At 38.7% G+C, this 25,225-nt stretch overlaps 1 protein-coding gene across 10 annotated transcripts in view; it reads left to right on the forward strand.

Annotated features, from left to right (window-relative positions):
- TNRC6B (trinucleotide repeat containing adaptor 6B) overlaps positions 1 to 25,225 on the forward strand; it is a 249,751-nt gene that overhangs the window by 95,938 nt on the left and 128,588 nt on the right. Inside the window, exon 1 of one of the 10 annotated variants that reach the window (XM_042947892.1) lies at positions 16,143 to 18,369. The exons of the other annotated variants lie outside the window; for them this stretch is intronic. Coding sequence (XP_042803826.1) covers positions 18,365 to 18,369 — 5 coding nt within the window. The 5' untranslated portion in view covers positions 16,143 to 18,364. Of the gene's footprint in view, positions 1 to 16,142; positions 18,370 to 25,225 lie in introns of those variants that run through there. 10 annotated transcript variants of the gene reach the window in all.

The following is a 25,225-nucleotide window of genomic DNA, read 5'->3' on the forward strand; positions in this document are numbered from 1 at the left end:
ACTTATTCTTTTATTTTTTAAATTATAAAAATAATACAGTTGGCTCTTGAACAACATGGGTTTGAAATGTGCAAGTCCATTTATACATGGAATTTTTTTAAGTTTATTTATTTTTAGTAATCTCTACGCCCAGCATGGGGCTTGACCCCGAGATCAAGAGCCACACGCTCCAAAACTGAGCCAGACAAATACGGTACCATGCTGTAAATGTACTTTCTCTTCCTTATGATTTTAAAACATTTTCTTCACTAAATTCCTGAAGCCAGTATTACACTAAATCTTAACTAACTAGAATTTAAATAAAAACTGGAAACAAAAATAAAATAAAACATGTTCTTTTCTCTAGCATACTTCATTGTAAGAAACCAGCATAGAATACATGTAACAGACAAAATAGGTGTTAATTGACTGTTTATGTTATCAGTAAAGCTTCCAATCAACAGACTATTTGTAGTTATGTTTTGGGGGGTTAGAAATTATTCACAGATTTTCGACCATGCTGGGGAGTCAGTGCCCCAAACCTCCATGTTGTTCAAGGGGCAACTGTACACGATTGTCATGAAACATTCAAATGGTAAATGTAGACACAGAAATAAAACTGAGACTCTTTTTTTTACCTTCCTTCCCCTCCTGATCTTTGTAAATATTTTCTGTATATTTTATTTATTTATCCATTTGTTTATTTGTTTATTTATTTTGAGAGAGACAGTGCAAGTGGGGGAGGGGCAGAGAGAGAGGAAGAATCCGAAGCAGGCTCTGCACTGTCAGCGTAGAGCCTGATGTGGGGCCCAAACTCACAAAACTACAAGATAATGACCTGAGCCAAAATCAAGAGTTGGATGCTTAACTGACTGAGCCCCCCAGGTGCCCCTGTTTTCTGTATATTTTAAAACAACAACTAAATAGGGATTTTTTTTCCCCAACATAATTCTTCTGTGACTTGCTTTTATAATTTGCCATCTTTCACAGTCTACTTCATGCTCTTAATGCAGAATGTTCTGTTGAATGGATGGACTATAATCATTCTTCTCTAATTAGATGATTTGGTGGTCTCTAGTTTGATTACTACAAATAATACTTTATTGAACATCTTTATTTTTATATCTGTATTCACAGATGTATTTCTGTAGAATAAATTTCTAGAGATGGAGCTGTTGGTTCACGGGATGTATTTTTAAAAATATTTTTAAATATATTTAAAAAATTTGTAATGTTTATTTATATTTGAGAGAGAGAGCCAGTGGGAGAGGGGCAGAGAGAGACAGAAACAGAATCCGAAGCAGGCTCCAGGCTCTGAGCTGTCAGCACAGAGCCTGACATGGGGCTGGAACTCACAAGCCATGATGAGATTATGACCTGAGCTGAAGTTGGACGCCCAACCAACTGAGCCACCCAGGCACCCCCATGGGATGTACTTTTTTTACATGGAGGTAGTTGCTATCAAATTGCCTTCTGAGAAAGCACTACCCATGATCCTTTCCATCAACAGTGCATGAGAATGCCCATTTCTTCTCTCCTTTGATGACAAAAAAATTATTTAGCCTTAAATTTTTGTCACTCTTGTATTTTATTATATATATATATATATATATATATATATATATTTTTTTTTTTTTTTTTTCAAGTAATCTCTACACCCAACGTGGGGCTTGAACTCACAACCCTGAGATCATGAGTCGCATAATCCACTGACCGGGCCAGCCAGGCACCCCTAATATTTGATTGTTTTAATTTGTACTTTTCTGCTCACTAATGAGATGGAATATCTTTTGTTAGTTTATCGGCTGTAGATTTTTCAATTTTATGTATCACTTATTTGCATATTAGACCCATGTTTCTATTGGATTATTTGTTTTGATAGTTTTGTAGGAACCCTTTATATATTTTTAAATTATTATTATTATTATTATTATTATTATTATTATTAAGTACAAGCAGGGGAGAAGGAGAGATGGAGAGAGAGAGGGAGAGAGAGAGAGAATCTTAAGTAGGCTCCACTCTCAGTGCAGAGCCTGATGTGGGGTCAGTCCCACAATCCTGGGATCATGACCTGAGCCAAAATCAGGAGTCACATACTCAACCAACTGAGCCACCCCAGCACCCCTGTAGGAGTCTTTTATAAAATAGAGATACTAACTTTGTCTTTTGAGGTGTTTTAAATGTTTTGTCCCATTCCTTTTAACATTGGGGTATCTTTCATACGAATAAATTTAAAAACATTTTTATGTGGTAAAATCAATTAGCCTGTTATAGCTTCTGTATTTTGTGTTTGCTTAGAGAAGTTGTCCCTACCCTAATGTAATAAATAAAATACCTTAATTTTCCTGCTTTTTTTCTTTTTACCCCTACACCTTTAATTGAACTGGTATGCATTTTTGTGTATGATGTGAGGCAGAGATCTAAGTTAATTTTTTTCCAAATTGATTTCCAAAATGGCGCTCATTCATTGGTCTCAGTTTGTATGAATAGCCTATTTCACTTATGGAAGGCAGATGAAACACAGGGATAATATGACCCTCAAGGTCGTAAGAGCAAATTCTTACAAGGATTAGGACTAAAACTATTTTTATTAGCTGATCTACGCCACTTTCTTTGTTTCATCATGTAACATTTTTACCGTAGATTCTAGAAGTTTTGAAAACATCATTTTATTTCCATGATGTTTATTTCAACGGAACTAAGTTCTGTCAATAGGCAGATTAGGATAGCTATGCATGTAGAAAGCCGTCTTGAAAAATAATTGACTTTTGATATTGAGAAGTATCTGTGCTAAACTTAATGTTTACATCAGTTGTGCTGAATTCTGATGTATGTGTGAATAACATTTAGTAGAGTGTATAGCTTTAAACACTGTGTATGTGTGTGTGTGTGTGTATATATATATATATGTATATATACGTATATATGTATAGTTTCAATATTGTTGCTTTTAATGAGGTTTATTAACTATTAGTATATCTAATATAATCATTTTCTGAGGATATTTACTTTACAAGCTACTGTAACAAATCAGACAAGCTAAGTTTATTGCCATATAATTACTACATTAAACTCACACAGCATTAATCACATAATGTGTTTAACACAGGGGTAAATATAAAACTATAATGGCTTTTCAAAAAGCAGCATAAGCAGATACTTGCTCGTAGATTGTGTTTGACTATGGTTATTGAAAGCTCATTTCATATGAAATGTTTCCACCCAAGACAGGCTCTTGATTTGGTTTTATTTACGAGACAAGTGATAGTCTAGATGTTTGTAGGCAGATTATTTGTGGTAAATTATCAGTTTTGGTGTACAGTTGACCTTGGAACAGCACAGAAGTTAGGGGCACTGGCCCCCACGCAGTAAAAATTCCACACATAAGTCTTGACTCCCCCCAAATTTAACTATTTATAACGTACTGTTGACTAGAATCCTTACCGATAACATAAACAATCAATTAATACCTATTTTGTATGTCATATATTTTATAAAAACTGTATTCTTACAATAAAAGAAGTTAGAGAAAAGACAATGTTTTAAAATTGTAAGGAAGAGAAAGTACATTTACAGTACCATACTGTACTTAGTGAAAACAATCTGCATTTAAGGGGACCTGCACAATTCAAACCTGTGGGGGGGGGGGCAACTGTATTAATGAGTTTGACCTCCTTTTTCATTTCTTTATTAAAATCTAGTTTACACACAAGTCTAAACTTTAAATCTCCATGCTCAAATTGACTCATATTCTCAAAAGATATTTGTCTTTAACATGCTGCATGCAATGATTCAACTTTTCTAGTACATTTTTGTTGATTAAATTTTCTTACAACTTTTGGTTCATTTTATGAAATTTCAGCATTAGAAATAAATCTCTCCGGGCACCTGGGTGGCTCAGTCAGCTAAGCATCCCACTTCTGCTCAGGTCATGATCTCACGGTTTGTGGGTTCAAGCCTTGCATTGGGCTCTCTCTGCTGTCAGCGCAGAGCCGCTTTGGATTCTCTGTCCCTCCCCTGCTTGCTGTCTCTCTCCCTCTCAAAACTAAATAAACATTTTAAAAAATAAATAAAAACAGATCTCTCAAAGCAGGATCTCAAAGACACAGTTGGACACTCATGTTCACTGCAGCATTATTCACAGCAGCTAATCAGAGGAGCAACCTACATGTCCACTGACAGATGAACGGATACAGGAAGTGTGGGATGTACATACAATGGAATATTATGAAGCCTTCAAAAAGAAGGAAATCCTGTCACATGCTACAATATAGATGAATTTGAAGGGCATTATGCTTAGCAAAATAAGCTAATCGGCAAAGAACAAATACTATATGACTCAGCTTAACTTGAAGTCATCTAATGTGAAAATCATAAAAACAGAACATAGAGAAGTGATGATTGCCAAGGGCCAGGGAGAGGGAAGAGAGGGAATTAGTGTTCAATGGGTATAGAGTTTCAGTTCTAGAGATAAAAAAGGTCCGGAGATCCGTTGCAAAATGATAAGAATATACTTAAAATTCCACTGAGCTTTACAGTTAAAAATGATTCAGATGGTAAATTTAATGTTATGTGTTTTTTACCACAGTAAAAAAAAAAGTTAGCAATCAAATTTAAATGTAGTTTATTTTTTTTATAAAAGAGAAAGCTTATATGCCTTTTAAAAACATTTATTTATTTTTGAGAGAGGGAGAGACCACAAGCGAGTGGGCGAGGGGCAGAGGGAGAAAGAGAGAGAGAATCCCAAGCAGGCTCCGCGCTGTCAGCACAGAGCCTGACGCAGGGCTCGATCCCATGGACCATGAAATCATGACCTGAGCCAAAACCAAGAGTCAGATGCTTAACTGATTGAGCCACTGGGCACCCCTAAATGTACTTTAAATGCAAAAGACAGCCTGGATTTCAAAGACTTAATACCCAAAAAAAAGAATGTAAAATTAATAATATCGATTTTATGTTGAAATGATAATCTTTTACATATGTTGTATTAAATAAAGCATACATATTAAATTTCAATCTCATTTTATAATGTGTTATATAGACAGCATCCCCTTTTTAGGGATTGTTGGTAGAATTGATTATATCAATTCCTATATTTCAGCTCTCTTGGGGTGCCATCTTTTTTGATTTCTCTTTTTCAAGGGAAAATCTGCTCAGAGCTTGCATGGGAGGCCTATATGGAAATCAAAGTGTTGAAGACAGTTTTATATTGATTTGGAGAGAAGAATGTGATTTATGGAATCATCGTTGCTCTTTATACTCTTCTGTGGTGTAATACGACTTTGTGCTGGAGGTGCTGTTTTTTAAATGTCTTAACTCCAGTATCGTGATTAAATTCTCTTCTTCCTAATTACATTCTTCCCAACTTAAATGTCTAGTTATAAAATACCCTGTTAATTTTTCTGAATTATTAATTATACAGACCTTTCATTAAGTCTAACAGCTTGTCCTTACCTTATCTTTATTTCTGCCCCTACTCTGACTCATTAACTTACAGCTCCGTCTTCCTCAGAATCATCTTATACTGCGGTGCAACTTTATTCTCCCTCAGTTTATTCTCCCCCAGTCTCTATACTAAGAGTAGGGCGTTCCTTGTTTTATATTTAGCCACCAAGTTTAACACTAAGTTCTTTGGGAACCATTCTTCTGGGTTCTTCTTTTAAAAAAAATTAGGCAGCTCTATAGTATTTCCTAAAAACAAAATGAAGAAGAAGAAGAAGAAGAAGAAGAAGAAGAAGAAGAAGAAGAAGAAGAAGAAAAGAAAAAATATTTCCAAGTCACTTATTTTATACATAATTATCTTCACAATACAAACCTTGGTATTTGGCCATTAGGAAAGAGGGGTGTTGTTGTGTTGTTTTGTTTTTTAACATTTTCCGTATTCTACCATGAGTTTTTCACCAGTGTGTTTTCTTTAAACCACTGAAATATGTACATGTTGAAATAAATGTACTAAGAAGTACCAAATTGAACTCTGTAAACTTAGTCATTACACAGCAGTAAGCTGGACATCAGAAGAATAGTTGGGTTTCTATATAATCTTTTTAATTATTTTGAAGAGAAAGGAAATGAGTTTTATTTTCAAGTTAATTAGTATTTTGAAAATGCCACAAAGTGGTTCAATAGATGATAGTTATGCTCATGGAATTTTTGCTGCTGGGAATTTTAGCATAACCGTAAACATTTTGTACTAGGTCTTTGGGAAACTGTCACTTGCTAATAAATTTTGTAATTTGCATTGGAGTTACTTAAAAAATTAATTCTCAGGGCGCCTGGGTGGCTCAGTCAGTTACGCGTCTGACTCTTGGTTTTGGCTTGGGTCATGATCTCATGGTTCGTGGGTTCAAGCCCCACGTTGGGCTCTGCGCTGGTAGTGCGTATCCTGCTTGGGATTCTCTGTCTCTCCCTCTCTCTGCCCTTCCCTTGTTTGCACGCACTCTCTCTCGCTCTCTCAAAATAAATAAACGTAAAAAAACATTAATTCTCTCAAAAAATTGCCTTCCCCCCCCCCCAGTCTCAGAATCATACATAATAAATTCTGAATTATATTTTATGAGGTTTCTCTTTGGTGTCTGGGCCGTGGATTAATTACAATAGGAGTAACTTCAGGAATTATGTGTTTCATAGTTGAAAATGACTTCAAACTCTGAGGGCTGCTACTACTTACAGGTTCATGTGATGACTTTAACCAACAGTGCATAGGGTAGATCATGCAGCTCTTAGAAAACTGCGGTTAAGTTAATAATAGTCTTAATTCTGTAGCTTATATTTTGCTTATGGACAAATAACTGACTTTATGAAAAAACATTACTCAAAAGGCAGGATGTATTTGTCCAGTTCCTTGAAATTGGTGTTTTAAGGCCTCGCTTTGGAGATGTTATTGTCATGAAGTTGTAAAATGTTTTCAAATTTTTAAATAGTGTGATGTAAATACAGGTGAAGAAATAACACATTCAGCTGCAAGAATCTCCAGGGGTGTCATGAAGAGAAGTTGGTGTTTATTTCTCCCCCAAATGTTCTGATCACTAGGCGGTGTGGATACAAGTTCTGCCCTGAGCGCTCTTCCTGGGTTCCCTTCCTGCCAGCCATGTCTGTGGGCTGAAGTTTGGGCTGAAGTAGAGGTGAATAGAATGGCAGAGAGGAGGCACAACATGATGATGGCAGGCAGTGAAATGTCAGGTTAAGGCTTTTTGCTAAATCTTCAGCTCTGCAAGGATAGAGACCTTTGTCATCTTGGTCACTGCCAGTAGCACATACAAAATGTCAATTTTGTATATATATACATATATATATTATATATATAATATATATATTATTATATATATAAATATAATATATAATATAAATATAAATATATATTACATATATTATATATATAAATATAATATATATAATATAAATATAAATATATATTACATATATTATTATATATAAATATAATATATATAATATAAATATAAATATATATAATATATATTATATATATAAATATAATATATATAATATAAATATAAATATATATAATATATATTATATATATAAATATATAAATATGTTGAATGAATGAAAATGTCTGAGTGTTAAGAAACCCTCCCTGGTCTGCACACTCACTTTGAAAATCTGAGGTGGAGCTATTAAAAATCCTAACCCCAGAATATTTTTCATAAGCAGAAGAAAAGTGAATTGCTAGTATATCATGTTTGACTTTATATTCAGTGCTTTCTTTTTTTTTTTTTCAAGTTTGTGGTTTTGTTTTTTTTTTTTTGGAAAGAGGGAGGGAGAGAGAGAGAGAGAGAGAGAGAAAGAAGGCATGTGCAAGTAGGAGAGAGAGAGAGAGAGAGAGAGAGAGAGAGAATCCCAAGCAGGCTCAGCACTGTCAGTGAGGGGCCCGGCTGAGGGCTCAAATTCATGAACCGTGAGATCACAACCAGAGCTGAAATCAGAGTCAGACGCTTAACTGACTGAGCCATGCAGGTGCCCCTGTATTCAATGCTTTCTTGAGGGTATTCCAACAGACCTGATTTTATCACTATTCTTTAGGTGTCTCTATCTATGAGATATCTATCTCATGAGATATCTATGAGACAGTTGTTGGTTATTGTTTATTTGGCAGAAGATGCCTTTTTCCTTGTTTCTGAGGTCCTCCATAAGATGCCTTTAGCCTACCTATGCATATTGTTTCTATCGTTTAAAGGTCCTTGGGCACCTGGCTGGCTCAGTCAGTAGAGCATGTGACTCTTGATCTCGGGGTCATGAGTTTAAGCCCCACGTTGGTCACAGAGCTTACTTTAAAAAAACAAACTAGGGGCCCCTGGGTGGCTTAGTCGGTTTTGTGTCCAGTTCCTTGGCTTGGCTCAGATCATGATCTCACAGTAAGTGAGTTTGTGCCCTACATGGGTTCTGTGTTGACAGTACAGAGCCTGCTAGGGATTCATTCATTCTCTCTGTCTCTCTCCACCCCCGCAAAATAAATAAATGGAAAGTTTTTAATAATCAATCAATTAGTCAATGAGAGGGTCTTTCTACCACTGTCCAGTGGCCCCCTGTAAGGCTTCCATGCACAGCTCATTTCCTTCTCCATTAGATGCTTCTGTTGAGGCAGAGACCCTTCTTTCTGACCAGGAGCAAATCTAGGTTTTTGGGAATGCTCTTTAAGGAAAAGAGAATTAATTCAAATATGAGTTGTACAAAAGTGAACATTTATTTACAACGAGGAAAGAAAACCACACACACAAAAAATGGTGACTTTTAAGAAGTGGACAAATAGAAAATTCAGAAAAATAGCACTAGCATTTGTATTCACTACTTAACTGTGAAACTTTTTTCTCTACATGTTTTGGCTGCATCGTCTTTTTTGCCCCTTTATGTTACAATAGTTCTGTGATATTTTCTAGAAAGAGACTAGAAAGATAATTCATTGTTTGTTATAGCATGGTTGACCACACTAGGGTTTTTCATAATGACGAATCAACAAAGTTCCTTTCATCCTCACAACTTGTTATTAGTAACATTATATACATTTTTGAGATTGTTATCAACTTTGGGGAAATCTCTATCAAGTATCCTTTATATTGTAAGGCTTCACTTTTTCTTGTACATTGGCTACCCTGTAATACTCTGAATTGACACATTTACATCATGATATGATCTGGCCCTGCACACTTCTGTCATCATACAGAGTAAGTTGGCCCAGTGTCATCTTTGTATGCTAGGATGGTTAACAGTAATTCGACCATACACAGAAGTGCTAAGAACCACGTGAATATATTCCACTAAACCCAAAATGGATTTGTCTCTAGTATAACTTTCCCTTTATGGATCCCCCAAATGCCTGCAGCCATGAGGGGAAAGCTGAGATGGAAAGAGACTGTGGTTTTAACAGTATGGGTTAAGAGTAATGAATGTATCTTGTCTTTGCACACTTTATAAAAAGTGTCATTAGAACAAAGTTGGACTAGTCACACTTCCTAATTTCAAAATATATTACAAAGCTACAGCAACCAAAACAATGCCATACTGGCATAAAGACAGGCAAATAGACAAATGGAATAGAATAGAAAGCCCAGAAATAAACACTCACATATAAGGTCAAATGATCTTTGACAAGGGTACCCAGACCACCCAATGGGGAACAAAGGAGAGTCTTTTCAACAAATGGTGTTGGGAACACTGGCTACCACTTGCAGAAGAATGAAGATGGCCCTTTGTCTCACACACCATATATAAAAATTAAATGAAAATGGATTAAAGACCTAAGCTTAAGACCTAAAACTATAAAACTGTTTGAAGAAAATACAGGAGAAAAGCTTTGTGACATTGGACTTGGCAGTGATTTCTTGGATGTGACACCGAAAGTCAGGCAAGGCAGACAGATGAGACTACATCAAATTTTTTAAATTTCGTGCATCAAAAGACCCAATCCATAGAGTGAAAAGGCACCCTACAGAATGGGAGAAAATGTCTGCAAATCATATATCTGATAAGGGGTTACTATCCAGAATATGTAGAGAACTACAACTCAACAACAACAAAAAATTGTATAACCTGATTAAAAAATGGGCAAAGGGTTTGAATAGACATTTCTCCAAGAATATATAAATGGCCTATAAGCATATGAAAAGACACTCAACATCACTAATCATCAAAGAAGTGCAAATCAAAACCACAGTGAGATACCACTAGGATGACTACTATCAAAAAAACCCAAAAATCAAAACCCAGAAACAAAAACGCCAAAAAACCCAGAAAATAACAAGTGTTGGCAAAGAAATTGAAACCTTTGTGCACTGTTGGTGGGATTATAAAATAAGGTGACTACTGTGGAAGACAATACAGAGATTCCTTAAAAAATAAAAACTAGAGCTACCATATGAGCCAGGAATCCCCCTTCTGAGTATGTATCCAAAAGAACTGAGATGTTTGCATATGCATATTCATAGAGAAATAGCCAAGAGGTGAAAGCACCCCAAGTGTTCACTGGCGGCTGAATGGAATAACAAAAGATGGCATATACATACACTGGAATATTAGTCAGCCATGAAAAAAGAAGGAGATCCTATCATATATCAACATGGATGGACCTGGAGAATGTTATGTTAAGTGAAACAAGCCAGTCACAAAAAGACAAATACAGGATGATTCCACTTAAAGGAGGTATCTAAAGTAGTCAAATTTATATAAATAGAAAATAAAATGGTGGCTACTGGGGGCTGGGGGGAGAGGAAAAAGAGGGGTTGTTTAATGGGTATAGAATGTCAGATTTGCAAGATGAAATAGCTCTAAGTGTCTGGAGATCCGTTTCACAACCATGTGAGTATACTTACCAGTACTGAACTGTACAACTGGTTAAGATGGTAAATGTTATGTTATGTGTATTTTACCACAATAAAAAGGAGGAGGAGGAGGAGAAACACATTGCAACAGAAAAAAAGCAGAGAGAGATCATTTGGGAACAGTGCTCAAATGGAGCTTTGGGAGAGCCCCATGACAGTGAGGGGTCCTGCAGCTTAAGCTTCCTTAGCTTCATACTGACGCATCTGTTTTGACCATTCTGGTCCTGCCCTTCCTTTGAAGTACAGCTCCACTGATCTGTAGTGTCCATATTTCCTAACTCCTATATCTCCTAGGCTGGAGCCGTACAGTTAACAATTTATCTCACACTTTCTTGTTGACTATGCTGTGTACGTGTTTTATCTTCCAATTATAGGTTTTTAAGTGTTAACGTTCTTTCGTACCCTGCAAATACTTAGGTTTGTAGTATTCATCCGTTTATTCCTTTGCTTATATGTTTGGTCCTTCATCCAACAAACATTCATTGAATTCCTCCTATGTACTAGATCCAGAAGTAAAAGCCACATTCTGATGCAGCGTTGGCTATTTTCACCTTCTGATTTTGTTGGGGTTAAGAATCCTGAAAAGCTTGGGGCACCTGGGTGGCTGGCTCAGTTGGTTAAGCATCCGACTTCGGCTCAGGTCACGATCTCTCAATTCGTGGGCTTGAGTCCTGTGTTGGGCTCTGTGCTGACAGCTCAGATCCTGGAGCCTGCTTCAGATTCTGTGTCTCCCTCTCTCTCTGCTTCTCCCCAACTCGCACTCTGTCTCTCTCTCTCTCAAAAATAAATAAACAATTAAAAAAAAAAAAGAATCCTGAAAAGCTTGGCTTTTCCGTTTATATCATTTCTTGTTAGCCTTTGTTGTTGCCATCATTTGACAGTACTGGAAGTTGATAAAACTTAGAAAAGTCTTTGCCTTTCTTGTGTTCTCTACATAGCAAATTCCTACTCATTCTTTAGACTGTGTTCAAAATCTCGTATCCCCTGTGAAATCTTTCCTGACTCTCCCAGAAGTTAGTTCTTTGTAATCCCATGGCATAACTATGTTATATCTCTGTTCTTTAATTATGGCACTTACCATGCTATATTTTAATTATGGATTTACCTGCCTCTGTCCTTCAGGGTGTTAGCAACCATTCTTTTTATCCCTCAGGGCCTGGCTGTAGCACAGTATGTAATACATAGTGGATGCTTTAAAAAAGGAGAGGGGAGGGGCGCCTGGGTGGCTCAGTTGTTTGAGCGTCCAACTTCAGTTCGGGTCATCATCTCGCTGTTCCCTAGTTTGAGCCCCACATGGGACTCTGTGCTGACAGCTTGGGGCCTGGAGTCTGTTTCGGATTCTGTGTGTGTCTCTCTCTCCCTCTCCCTCTCTCTCTCTCTCTCTGTCTCTCTGCCCCTCCCCCACTCTGTCCTTCTTTCTCAAGGGTAAATATTTAAAAAAAAAAAAAAGAAAAAAAGGTTCTTGACTGCATGAATGAATGATGGGTCCAGAATTTGGAGTCTTATTCTTGAAAGAGTTGATTGGCCTTACTGGATTTCATGGTCACAAATTTCATTCTTAACAACAACCATTTATCTTATGACAATTACTTGTACCTTTTAAATATAGTGTATACTTTTCTCCACCTCTCCTATCTCAGCTGGTCCCTTCTTGGTCCTCTATACTATATTCTCTATATACAAGACGGGATGAGTTTTCTAAACATAAATCTGATTCTGTCTCTCCTAAAGTGATGGTGGAACCTTGAAATGCATACTTAGGGAGGTTTTGGAGACTTTGCCCCTCTTTGTAGGAAACCTATTAAAAGGCACCCACATTCCATATTAAACATGTGGTTTTATTTATTTTTGCTATCACATGTTTACAGAATATTGATAATTTTGTTTCTGAAATTCTTTGGCTACAAATAACTGACTTAATTTATAATTACCTAAGATTTTTTAATAGCTAACTTTTTTAGAAATTTTTGCAAAGTGAGAATTATTTTCAAATGTAATGAAAATGTTATAAATCCTAAATTTAACAGTGAATGAAAATCCTGTGTTTTTATGTTTTTGAGGACATTTAAGCATTTATTAATTTTTATGATTATAGTTTTCTTTTTGTGTCTTTGACTTATAAATATATTTTTTCAGGTCCTAACCATTTGCCTAGGCCCCTGAGAAGCTGGTAGGTGGAGAATGAGTCACGGATAAAATTGTGCAGTTCAGCCTCCTGTTTTAACATTCTTCTGTGGCTTTGGAGTGCCTGGGTTGCTCAATGGTTAAGCACCCAACTTTGGCTCAGGTCATGATCTCACGGTCTGTGAGTTCAAGCCCTAAGTCTGGCTCTTTGCTGACAGCTCAGAGCCTGGAGCCTGCTTCGGATTCTGTGTGTCCCTCTCTCTCTGCACCTCCCTTGCTCTCTCTCTCTCTCAAAAATAAATAAGCATTAAAATTCTTCTGTGGCTTTCCACTATTCCTCTTTTTTTTTTTTTTAATTTTTTTTTTTTTTAACATTTTATTTATTTTTGAGACAGAGAGACAGAGCATGAACGGGGGAGGGGCAGAGAGAGAGGGAGACACAGAATCGGAAGCAGTCTCCAGGCTCCGAGCCATCAGCCCAGAGCCTGTTGCGGGGCTCGAACTCACGGACCGCGAGATCGTGACCCAAGCTGAAGTCGGAGGCTTAACCGACTGAGCCACCCAGGCGCCCCATCTTTTTTTTTTTTTTTTTTTTTTTTTTTAATGCTTTTTTATTTTTGAGAGCACATGAGTGGGGTAGGGGCAAGAGAGAGAGAGACAGAAGATCTGAAATGGGCTCTGTGCTGACAGCAAGGAGCCCGATGTGGGGCTGGAACTCATGAACTGTGAGGTTCAACCTGAGCCAAAGTCGGACGCTCAACTGACTGAGCCACCCAGATACCCCAGCTTTCCACAATTCTTAAAATACTGTGGCCCGAAAGACTCAGTATGATCTAGCCCTTCCTACCTCCCCAAGTTTATCTTACACCTCTCTCCCCTGCTCACCTTTCCTAGCCTCCTGGTCATCCCTCTTGTTCTTTTAAAAACTCAAGGGGTGGGGCACCTGAGTGGTTCAGTCAGTTGAGTGTCCCACTCTTGGTTTCTGTCCCATTCTTGGTTTCAGCTCAGGTTATAATATCACAGTTTCATGGGTTTGAGCCCCGAGTCTGGCTCTGTGCTGCCAGCAGAAAGCCTGCTTGGGATTCTCTCTCTCTCTGTCTCTCTGTCTCTCTCGCTCTTGCTCTCGCTCTCTCTCTGCCCCTCCCCTCCCCACACTGCCTCTGTCTCTCTCAAAATAAATAAATAAACTTAATTTTTTTTTTTTTTTTTAAAACTCAAAGGATTGCTTTTCAACTGAGCTTAAATGTGCTGCCTGAGATAAGCCTTCCCTAATCACCTTATCTAAAATGAGCCTCCTTCAGGCATTCTGTATCCCATCAAACTCTGGATTTCCTTATCAGTGATATCCTTCTCCCATAAGGATGTTGGCTCCACATACACAAGAACCTTTCTAGTTTGCCTTACTGACTCAACTAGCACATAGAAAGCATTCAGCACGTACTTGTTGAACACATGAAGTTATTTATGTTAATAGATTTTATAATTTAACCATCCTTGCATTGTTGGTATAAATTTTACACGATCATAATGAACTATTATTCTCTTAAAACTGCCCAATTCTATTTGTTGATACTTTACTTAGGATTTTTATATTTGTCTCCACAAGTGAAGATTGGTCTGTAGTTTTATTTTTCATATCATCTCAGTCCAGATGTATATCAAGAATAGGTTAGCCATATAGAAGAAATGAGGAAGCTTTCTCTTTTGTCTCCATAAATTTGGAAATAGTAGGAATGACATAGAAATTATCTGATAGAAGTTTGGTAGAATTTGCCCAGAAAACTGTTTGTGTCTGATGTAGTTTTACTGGCTACTTCTTTGAATATTTTACAGATTTCTGCTGTGGGTTTTTATTGTTGTTTTCATAACTGTTTTTGAGTTGATTTTAGTAATTTCTGTTTTTCTTGACTGTCATGCGTTTTATTTTATCTTCAAGTTTATTGATGTCAAGTTATGTGTAATTCTCTCACAATTTAAAAACTATTCCCCAAATCTGTAATTATAATATCTTCTTTCTGAGCCCTAATGTTAATTTATGACCTCTCTCTTTTCCCTAAATTTGATCAGATTTTCTAAAGGATTACCTACCTATATATTTTAAAACAAAAAAGGTGTTTGTTTTCTTGATTCAGTCTACCCTTTTTTGACGATTGCTTTATGTTTATGCTTTTGCCATTGTTAATTTATTTTTGGTTTGTTACTTGTTTTCTAGATTGTTGAGTTAAAAGTTCAGTTCATTATTTTTTAATCTTGTTTCCTAAGAAAAATACTTTAGTACCGGGGTGCCTGGGTGGCTCAGTTGGTTAAGCATCTGACTCTTGATTTTGGCTCAAGTCATGATCTCAGTTTGTGAGTTCAAGCCCTGCGTTGGGGCTCTGCTGTGACAGTGTGGACCCTGCTTGGGATTCTCTCTCTCTGCCCCTCCCCCATGTGCGTGTGTGCTTTCTCTCTCAATACAAATAAATAAATTAATTAATTAAAAAAAAATTTTTTTTTTTTTGGTATATAGTTACCAAAGGTGCCAACTTTGAAAGAGAACACCCATTTGAGTATATAAGTTCTGGTATATTTGTTTAAAAAAAGTAATCTTTTTTATTACTTTGTATACTCATCTTGTAATAATATAATTTAAAAACACTGTTTTATGGTTAATATAAAAAAAGTACAATAAATATATCACAGAGTCCAAAATGTCTGGAAATACAATGAAAATAACATTTTTAAAATGTTTATTTATTTTTGAGAGCACACAGACGCGTGTGCAAGTAGGGGAGAGAGAGAGAGAGAGAGGGACAAAGGATCCAGAGTGGGCCCCAGGCGGACAGCAGAAAGCCCAACTTATGGCTTGAACCCGGGAACCACCAGATCAAGACCTGGGCTAAATTCGGATGCCTGACCGACTGAGCTACTACCCACGTGCCCCTGAAAATAACGTATTTATTTCAGTTGTTGCTTCAGTGAGCAAGTGGACTAATTGCTTTAAGGTTAGAGGTATCTCACAAAACAAAGCTGTCTGGAGGTTGAAGAAAACCTATCGAGCGTATTATTTGAAAATAGAACTAATATTTGTTTCTAAATGTGTTTGTATTTTCTGGCTTTTTATGTAGCTTGCTTAACACTCACAAGGTAACATATATATATATATATATATATATATATATATATATATATATATATAATATTTTGTATTGGGGATTGGAGACTTAACAAAATTATAAAGACATTAAACAAGGGAGCATCACAAATGAAAACAAGGCAGCTATACGTTCTCCATGCATTTTAACATGTTGAGCGTGCTCCACGTAAGTAAGCTTTCCGTAACTCAGCTGGAAGGCATTGGAAGGATAAAAATAGACTAAATATTCAAAATTTCCATCCAAGGAGTTTCCTGCTTTTGCCTACATCTCAATTGTCTGTCTGGGTCCTGGCTCTTGCTCTACTTGGGGCTGCGCTAAGACAGTGGAAGCATTTACACCATAAATACTCAAGCTGCCACATCGTTGAGGCGTTGGCCTCCGCCTGCCCTAAAACAGCCCCTTTCCTGTTCTTCCATCGGAGTGGAAAAATCAAGTGAGGGAGGGAGGCTGTACAGGATGATAAACATGTGAGATTTAGGAAGGGTTCATAGGTTCCTTTTCGAGGAATGCCAGGCTTACAGAATCCATGGGTTCTCTGCTGGATGGCACATCAGATTACCCTTGGTCAGCCGCGTTCATTTGGGAGACTCACACTGTGGAATCCCACCTTTATTAGTTTACAGAGATAGATGGAGTCTGACAGGGTTTTGCCTGCTTTCTATCATTTATTTCCTAAGCCGTCCAACTCCTTAGAATAAATAGATGGAGGTGAGTTTCTGGAAACCATGTGACTTCCGTTCTTTATAGTTGGATGGCACATTTCCTGCTGCCCAGCACTTCTGAATGGAAGTCCAAGTAATTCCTTCATTCGTTTATTCACCTACTATGTGGGGCCTCACACAGCAATGGAGGAAGATGTGGTATTTGCCCTTATACACACTGGGGGAGATCAACCATAAGCAAATTCTCACGCAAATAATAAATCGCGGTTATGAGCAATGCTGTGAAGAAGGAATAAAGGACGTTACTGGAGTGTTGAACAGGAAAACCTGGCCTCGCCTGGAAGGGTCAAGAAAGCCTTCCTGGAGTCATGGATTACTTTTGAGATGGCAAGGATAAGATGAACAGAACTGCTAAAAGAAAGAAGCCAAGTGCAGAGTTTTAGAGTTGAAAGGAACCGAAGATACCATCTAGTGATGTCCAGTCTTTACAGTCCCCGAATGAGAAAAGGCTCCGGAGGTAAAGGGATTTGCCTAATGAAACCTGCGCAGCCTGTTAGCCCCAGAGCTAGACACACAAACCCTGCGTGGATTTCTTCGGTGGGTGGGTGTAACAAGATGTATATAGCAAGGAGAAGGGACTTGGGGATTGGGGAAAGCAGGTAGGTGTTTAATTTCGTGCTTACTGCTGTCAGCTGCAGAGCCGTTTCCTCAGGTGGGAGAGGGGATTAAAGAAGGCTGGAATCTGCCAGATCCTGGAGGAAGTCAGCTTGGTAGCCGCAGCATAGTTTTTATTGGGGGGGGGAGGGGAAGTGTCAGATACACATGCACCAAAAACGATAAATGTGGGAAACCAACCCCTGTTCTGCTTCTGTCTAGCTGTGTGATTTGAGATAAGTCACTTAACTTCTCTGAATTGCCAGTCTCCGTTTCTACTTTGGTGTTTCCTTTTGGTCTTCTCTTGTGCATTTTAGGAGCTTGCCGGAGATCAGTTGTGCCCTATATTTCACCTTAATCTTTAAAAACTAGTCTCTTGTTTGGCTGAAGCATTGTTTAAGCCCCCTTTTAAAGAGCAGTTTGCCAGCCCATGCTTGCCCAAACAGCCAAAGAACTGTAGCAAGCAAGTCAACCTCCAGGATCTGCAAGAATCGCTCGCAACTGAGCATTGGTTATTTCTATAAACCAATAAAGGTTTTTCTATTTTGTTCATCTGTTACCCTTTTGCTGTTGCCACTTTCACATTCAGTGCGTGTAGGCGGAGAGCAGGAGATAACAGCATTTCACAAATGAAAGTGAGTGGAAAAGGGTTGCTTTCCCTTTAAGGCAGTTCCATTCCCCAGCTCCCTCCCCTTTCCTGATTGACAGACCTACCCGAAGTCACATGATCCGCCTCTATTTGAAGGTCACAAAAAGCTGCTTCCTTTAGAGACAGAGGGGGAGAGAGAGAGCAAGAGGGAGAGTGAGTGAGAGAGTTAGTTCAAGCCAAAATGGCCGACAGAGTCTCTGCTGGTTTCTGAATATTTAAAATACAAAAAAACAGATAGACAAAAAGAAATCATTTTTTGGACCTTTTTTCATTTCCATTTCTACCTTGTATGCCTCAATTTGCTGGATTTAAGCACTGCTGCACTTTATGAGGTTGGTAAATATTTTCAATTTTTTTAAACCAGTTGATTTATATGGATCTTGTCTAACCGTTTTCACTAGTGCTGTTGCAAATGGACATTTGTCTAGCATGGAGACTGGCTTCAGACATTTCGTGAATCTGTGTAAATCAGACCCGTGATGTACTTTTGGTTCGGCATTTTAGAAATGGAAAAGCCTTGGTAGAATATTAAATTTTGAAGTGATTTAATTGCACTTTTAATTTATATACAGATTTTCATCATCATTTCTGTGTTGCAAATCAATGAAACTACGAATAACTGGAAATTTGATATTTAGAAAGAGGTTTTTAAAAAACACAGACCTCTCCCTGCCCCCTTAAATCTGCTGCAAAAATTTGCATAAATATAAATGGGTTTGCATTCTTTCGGCTGCTAAGGCCGACAAAGGATCTGGGAGGGCAAGCACAACCATGGAAAGCCTTTTTTTTTTTTTTTTTTTTTTTTTTTCTTTAAAGCTAGGCCATCCTTCCTAGAGAGATGTAAAACCTAAAATAAGACCTGATACATTTTAAACATCAGGCTGGGGGCGAGTGAACACCAGGAGGTTTGGGGTTTGTAGATTCCCCTGCTTGAAAACCTCCCAAGCAATGTGTGGGTCACCCGTCTCTTCTCGGCGCGCGCTCATTTACACCGGGTCTCTGTGTGTGTTCTCAAATGTGCAGCCAGATGCGCTTTTATTTTGATCGTGGTTCGAACCAAGTGGTAGGACTATCTTGTAAACATGGTGTTTTAAAGATCTAAACAGCTATTCACCCCACCAGGAATGAATTCTTTATCAGTTTCTCCCTGTAGATTGGCCTTCTCCATTTCTCACGGGTTACAAATTTTTGTTTCATTTTGTACAGATGAACTGGGCTTTTCGGCACAAATTCAGCATCTGTGTGTGTGGTTGCCTGTTTGGGCCGTGTATCCATTGTCGAAGTGGACGTTTAGGGTCACGTAAATAGGTAGCTGTATGGATGTGGGTGTTCATTACCCCCGAAACTGTGCGGTGCCCTGAAGTTAAATTCCATTACTTCCAATACAGGATTCTAGAAAGCCTGGGAGCAGGGAGGAAAGAAAGCTGAAAACTTGCTTTCTCAGAGCCACCTCCCCCTATCATTGTAAGAGTGTGATGTAATGCTTCTCTCTCGTCTGGTGGGCTGAAAGGGTCGTAGTTTGTGATGTGGCGGGGAAATTGCCCCCACCCCCGAGTAAATCACCCCACCCCCTCAGCACATCCCTGGCTCTGAGAGGCCTTGTTTTCTTTTCTTTTTTCTTTTTTTTCCTAATTTGTATCCTCCTGATTTATGCGTGGCATACTGGCATGAGAAAGAGACTGTTCTTCTAAATCTGTTACAAAGTATAGTTTAGAAAGGTATTTAAAATATGCAAATGCCTGGAATTGTCATATCCCCATCATTAAATACGTAGACTTGGATTAAAGCTAATTAAGCATAAATGGAATAATTTTGATCAGAAGGGAGCAGTGTTGTTGTTTCCTTTTTAATTAATCTAATTATAAGATGCTTGCTGGGCCTGCAAGTGTTAAAAAAAAAATGGAAGAAATGCTGGCCCGTTTTGAAAATTTGACAGTCTGGAAGAGGGTGTATAGTGCTTTCAAAAGCTTTATTCAGTGTTCAAATGGATTGGCCCCTTGTGCTGAAAATGGCCTGTTTCTTTGGGGCAATTGTGTGTAGATGAAGGGACTTTCACGCTAATTTAACAAAAAGACTCTGCATTTGAATACATAAAGATAATTAAAGTTCTCTGTCTCTAAAGAGCAAGTATTTTTATTATTTTTCTAAAATTAATGTTGTTATATTAGTAGTGGGAAATCAGTAGAGATATGACAGTTTAAAACCACTGTACGTTTTTTGGTAATATAAGTTCAGCTTTTGTGTGAAAGAGATTGGAAACATTACATTAAAGAGGTAGTCTGCAACAAATTTGTCTCTTTAAAAATTTTCTTACAGCTTGAATTTAAAGGAAAAGACCTAGAAATTACCATAGTGATAGGGAGTGTTGCTGTGTGGTGGGCCGAAGGAAAATTAGAGCTCTCATCATTGTTGGGTTTTTTTCTGAAAATGAAAGCACTTACTTGGGGCTTCACTCCTTAGATGATCGATTTCACACCCATTTCCTAAGTTGGCCTTACAGAAGAGAAAAACCTAAGCTTTCCATGTTTTGTCATTAGCTTGTTTCCGTGGTCCGTGTAAACATGTGAATAGCAGGTTAATTCAGTTTGTGGAGCCGAGGAACCAAAAAAAGCAGGGTACCTACTCTCTCAGGCAAGAAGGAGGATGATAGGAGGAACACGGACATAATGCCATCTGAGTGTCTGAAATGTTTTTAGAAATACTTCTCTCTCCTAGACAGGTTGGAAAGTGGGATAAATAAGACCTCGTTTCACGTATGTTAAGCGTTAGGGCTCTGGTGAGTTTCAGAAGCCCAGCTGCCATTTTGGATCTAAGTTCCTGCAGGGCCCAAAGTATGGTAATTCAGAAGCACATAAAAATGAGTATCAAGTGTGCCGATGGATAGTATTTGTGCCTTTTGTTGAAGTTTTTGTTTTCTGTCGATAGCGTGAAATGGAGCTTTAAAAACTTTAAAGATGTGGCTGATGTTATGAAGAGCAGAAACCAGGGATATCAGAACTTGCATGTTACGGTTTTTAAAAATGAGATGGCGTGTGCAGAGGAAGTTTCTTATCGGAGAAAATGAATATGATTCTTACTTAAGATGCCCCCTCCCCCAATCCATTTTTCCTTACACTGGGTCTACTTGTGATCCTATAGTAATGTCATTATTCACAGCTGCTCTGCCTCAGAAAGAAATGTCACAAAATCATTATTAAGATTTTACCGAAACATCACAAAAATGGATAGTGCTTATCTATCAGAAGTGGTGTCTTATTTTTCAACTGTTTCTCAGTCCTACCGTCTGGGTGCCAGAAAGGAAGCACCAGCATCTTTGGTATTTAGTGCAAGTTCAACTCTTGTACAGCTTTGAATGGCCGCTTGTCCTTCTCCATCACCACTAGGACCATCCTTTAAAAATAAACTTCTAAACATTGAAGCAAGTCTCCCAAGGCTTTTCCAGTTCTTCACCTCTACAAGAGACACTGCAAGAGTGATGTGGAGTCAGGAGGCCTTCAGCTTCCACAGAGCAGGCCCAGCAGATAACAGTAGTAGGAGGTGGGCCTCACCCTACCCATCTGCCCCATGACTGAAACGTTTTGGAGAAATTTAAATTAAAAAAAAAATTTTTTTTAATGTTTACTTATTTTTGACAGAGAGAGAGAGAGAGAGAGAGAGAGAGAGAGAGAGAGAGAGAGCGCGCATGAGCGGGGGAGGGTCAGAGAGAGACGAGACACAATCTGAAACAGGCTCCAGGCTCTGAGCTGTCAACACAGAACCCGACACAGAGCTCGACACAGACCGCAAGATCATGACCTGAGCTGAAGTCGGACGCTCAACCGACTGAGACACCCAGGCGCCCCTAAATTTTTTTTCAATGTTTATTTATTTTTGAGAGACAGAGTGCGAGCGGGGGAGGAGAAGGGAGGGAGGGAGACAGAATTTGAGGCAGGCTCCAGGTTCTCAGCTGTCAGAGCAGAGCCCGACGCGGGGCTCGAACTCACGGACCACAAGATCATGACCTGAGCTGAAGTCAGACTAAGTCACCCAGGTACCCCTGGAGAAATTTTAATTTTTGTAACTTAGTGTACTCATTGTTCTTCTGCAGTTTATTTTTATTTTGTTTTAATGTTTATTTTTTTTTTGAGAGAGAGAGAGAGAGAACCTGTGTGCAACCGTGTGGGGGAGGGGCAGAGAGAGAAGGAGACAGGATCCAGAGGGGGGCTCTGCGTGCCAGCCTGATGTGGGGGTTGAACTCAGGAACTGAGATCATGACCTGAGCCTAAGTCGATGCTTAATCAACTGAGCCACCCAGGCGCCCCTCGTGTGCAGTTTAAACTGGACAAAGCCCTGAGGCAATACAGATGAATGTGCTTTGTTCTACCCTCAAGAAGTACCAATCTAGCAAGGAAGATTCTCCGATAAAGAGGCCATCACAACTTGGTGCTAAGTGTGCAGTAGTTATAACAAGTACCTGCTATGGAAGTGTCCTGAGTACCTGCGTTAGGAGAGCCCTTCTTTAAAGAAGCCCCTTATTTTTAGTCATCATTTGGATATTAGATTTTCGTTAAGTGTAACATGTGATTTAAAGACGGGGTTTCTGACCATCTTTGGTTGGGGAGGGGGCAGCACACGCTAATTGTTTCCTAGTACAGTATGGCTCATCAGTTTATACAAATTACCTTCTCTTACCCTCTTGTGGTTAAGACTGGTGGTGGAGTGGGCTGGGGTGAATTGAAGCCACTTGGCCTGAAAAGGGATTTAACCCATGTCAGTGACATTTGAACATTTTCTTTTCTTCCTTCGTATGTTCATTCAGCAATCATTTATTATGCCCCGGTGTGTGTTGGGTGCTGTTGTAGGTGCGGGGGGACCTAAGAATTTGGTCGGCCATCTCCCTGAACAGCCACTTGGTTCGTGTGGAAATACTCAGCATCTGGTGACTATCTAACCGATTGCTTTGGGTTAGGACTAGGACAGCACTGTAGTTCATGTCACCTCGTAGTCTCTTTGCTGAGAATCAGGAAACGAATGGTAATTTTTGCTTCTCGTTAGTTCCAGAGACTTCCATTGAAGGTTTGTCAAGATAGTCACTTTATACATGTTTGTTAGTCATGCAAAAGTGTCTCCTCAAAATTATTTTTTAAATGATCCCTGAGAACCTTGCAAGTTAAGTTGCCTCCCTGGTTACTCTATCACATCCGTCAGTTGAACCATTTTAATATCCCTTAATTGTGTCACTCAATGAAATTACATTATTTGTGTATGATGGTGCATCACTCCCCACAAAGCCTTCCGCTTTCATGAGAGCAGATTTTGTTTTGCTTGTTGCTCAGTCCCCGGCATCTAGAACTGGGCTAAGCAGGACTGAGTGTTCGATAAAATGTATTTGAGCTACACTTGAGTCTAAGGTCACTAGGACCAGCTACGTGACCATAAGCCCCTGTTTCTTTGTGAGTAAAATGGGGATAAGATGCTGTTGTGAACCATAAAGGAAATGTTGTATGTAAGAGCTGGCACCTGGTCTCATTGCTTAGTAAGTATTTCCTTCCCCTGAGCTCTACCCCCCCTTTGTTAAATAAACCAGAAAGACTTTTACGGCCCCACAGATGCCTCCATTCTCTCTCATGCCTTGCAGGATCATGAAATGTGTGCACTGATTGCACTGAGCTTCAGCCTGGATAAGGATGGGAGTAGCGCTGAGCCTTTTCTTTTTATTAAAGTCCCTACCTACATTCCTAGGGTCTGATGTCGTCTCTTCATGCTCTCCAGTTTCCTGCAGGCTCTGCCTCTGTGATGGATCCACATTTACTTGGCTGCTTTTCTTACATTCTGTGTTTTGCATCAAAAGGTTCTCAACAGTTTCAGATGAGTTGGTCCCAAATTTACAAGACAAGGGAGAAGATAAAATACAGTGTTTTTTCCTTCATTGTGATTATTCTGAGCCTACAGATATAAATTCCATATATTTAACTAAGCTATTAATGGTTTTGATTCAAAAGACAGGTAAAATAAAAACTTAGGCCAATTGCCCTTATACAATGCTGTCAAATAAATATAGATGTCGTAGAAATGGCTTTTTCATTGATTTTGGCATTTTTTTTTAAACCCAGAAAATTATTATGTTTGCTCACTCATTCAACAAGTAATTATTGAGTATCTAGTATATGCTGGATAGAAGTAGTGTGAAGATTTTTTTCCAGGTACCATTGCTGAAGTTAGAAAGAATATAAATGCAAGGAGGCTGGCCAGTGTGCAGCATGTTGGGCGATTACAAGAGAGGGACACCCAACCCAAATAGAAGGACTGGATGTGCAAAGGCCCTGAGGCAAGAGAGGACACTGGTGTACTCGGAGAATACTTGGACATGGTTGGAGTGTGACATACGTAAGGAAAGAGATGATCTGGAAAATAAGAAGTGAAGCTGTAAAGGTAAACACTGGCCCGATGCAGAAGGTCTGTAAACCATCTTTGGAAGTCTTTATCTAAACAGCAATTAAAGGGTCTCCAGCAGGAATGTTACCTGTTCAGACTGGATTTTTGAAGGATGACTGTGGTTGCACTGTAGAAAATGGCTGGAGAGATGAGTTTAAGACCAGATAGTATTAAGGCATCCCAGGTAATGGTGGCCTGAACTCACAGCAGAGTTGGGAAGAAGGGGGTAAATCCAGAGACATTTAGGAAGAAGATTTCAGATGACCTGAACACATTTTCTGAGTATGAGAAGATGAGGGTTGGGGAAATTTAAGATGATGCCTCTGCCTCTGGCCTGGGCTACTAACGGGATGGTGGTATCATTTGCCGAGTGGGGGGTCCATTTAGATGGGAGACAGGTGTGGGGTTGAGATAATGAGTTCAGTTTTAGAGTTATTGAATTTTGAGACATCCAAATGAAAGTCTGAAACAATTAGATATCTGTCTGGAGACAAAGATTTGAGAATCATCAGTAGTCCGAGTCCTCCAACATTTTCCTTTTTAAGTTGATTTCTTTGGTAAGATGTCCAAAGATGGCAACGAGCAGTGCAAGATGCTGTTGGATCTGTTAAGGGGACACTATTTTATAAAGAAGATAAGACCACATACTCCTATTACCATAATGGTTGCCATTAAAAATGCCAAAGGAATTTGAGGGAAGAGAAAGACTAATTTTAGTCGGGTTGATCATTAAACACTTTATGAGGACTGTGTAACTGAGCTGAGCCTTAAAGG

The sequence above is a fragment of the Panthera leo genome, chromosome B4 (assembly GCF_018350215.1).
Source record: "Panthera leo isolate Ple1 chromosome B4, P.leo_Ple1_pat1.1, whole genome shotgun sequence".
NCBI lineage: Eukaryota > Metazoa > Chordata > Mammalia > Carnivora > Felidae > Panthera > Panthera leo.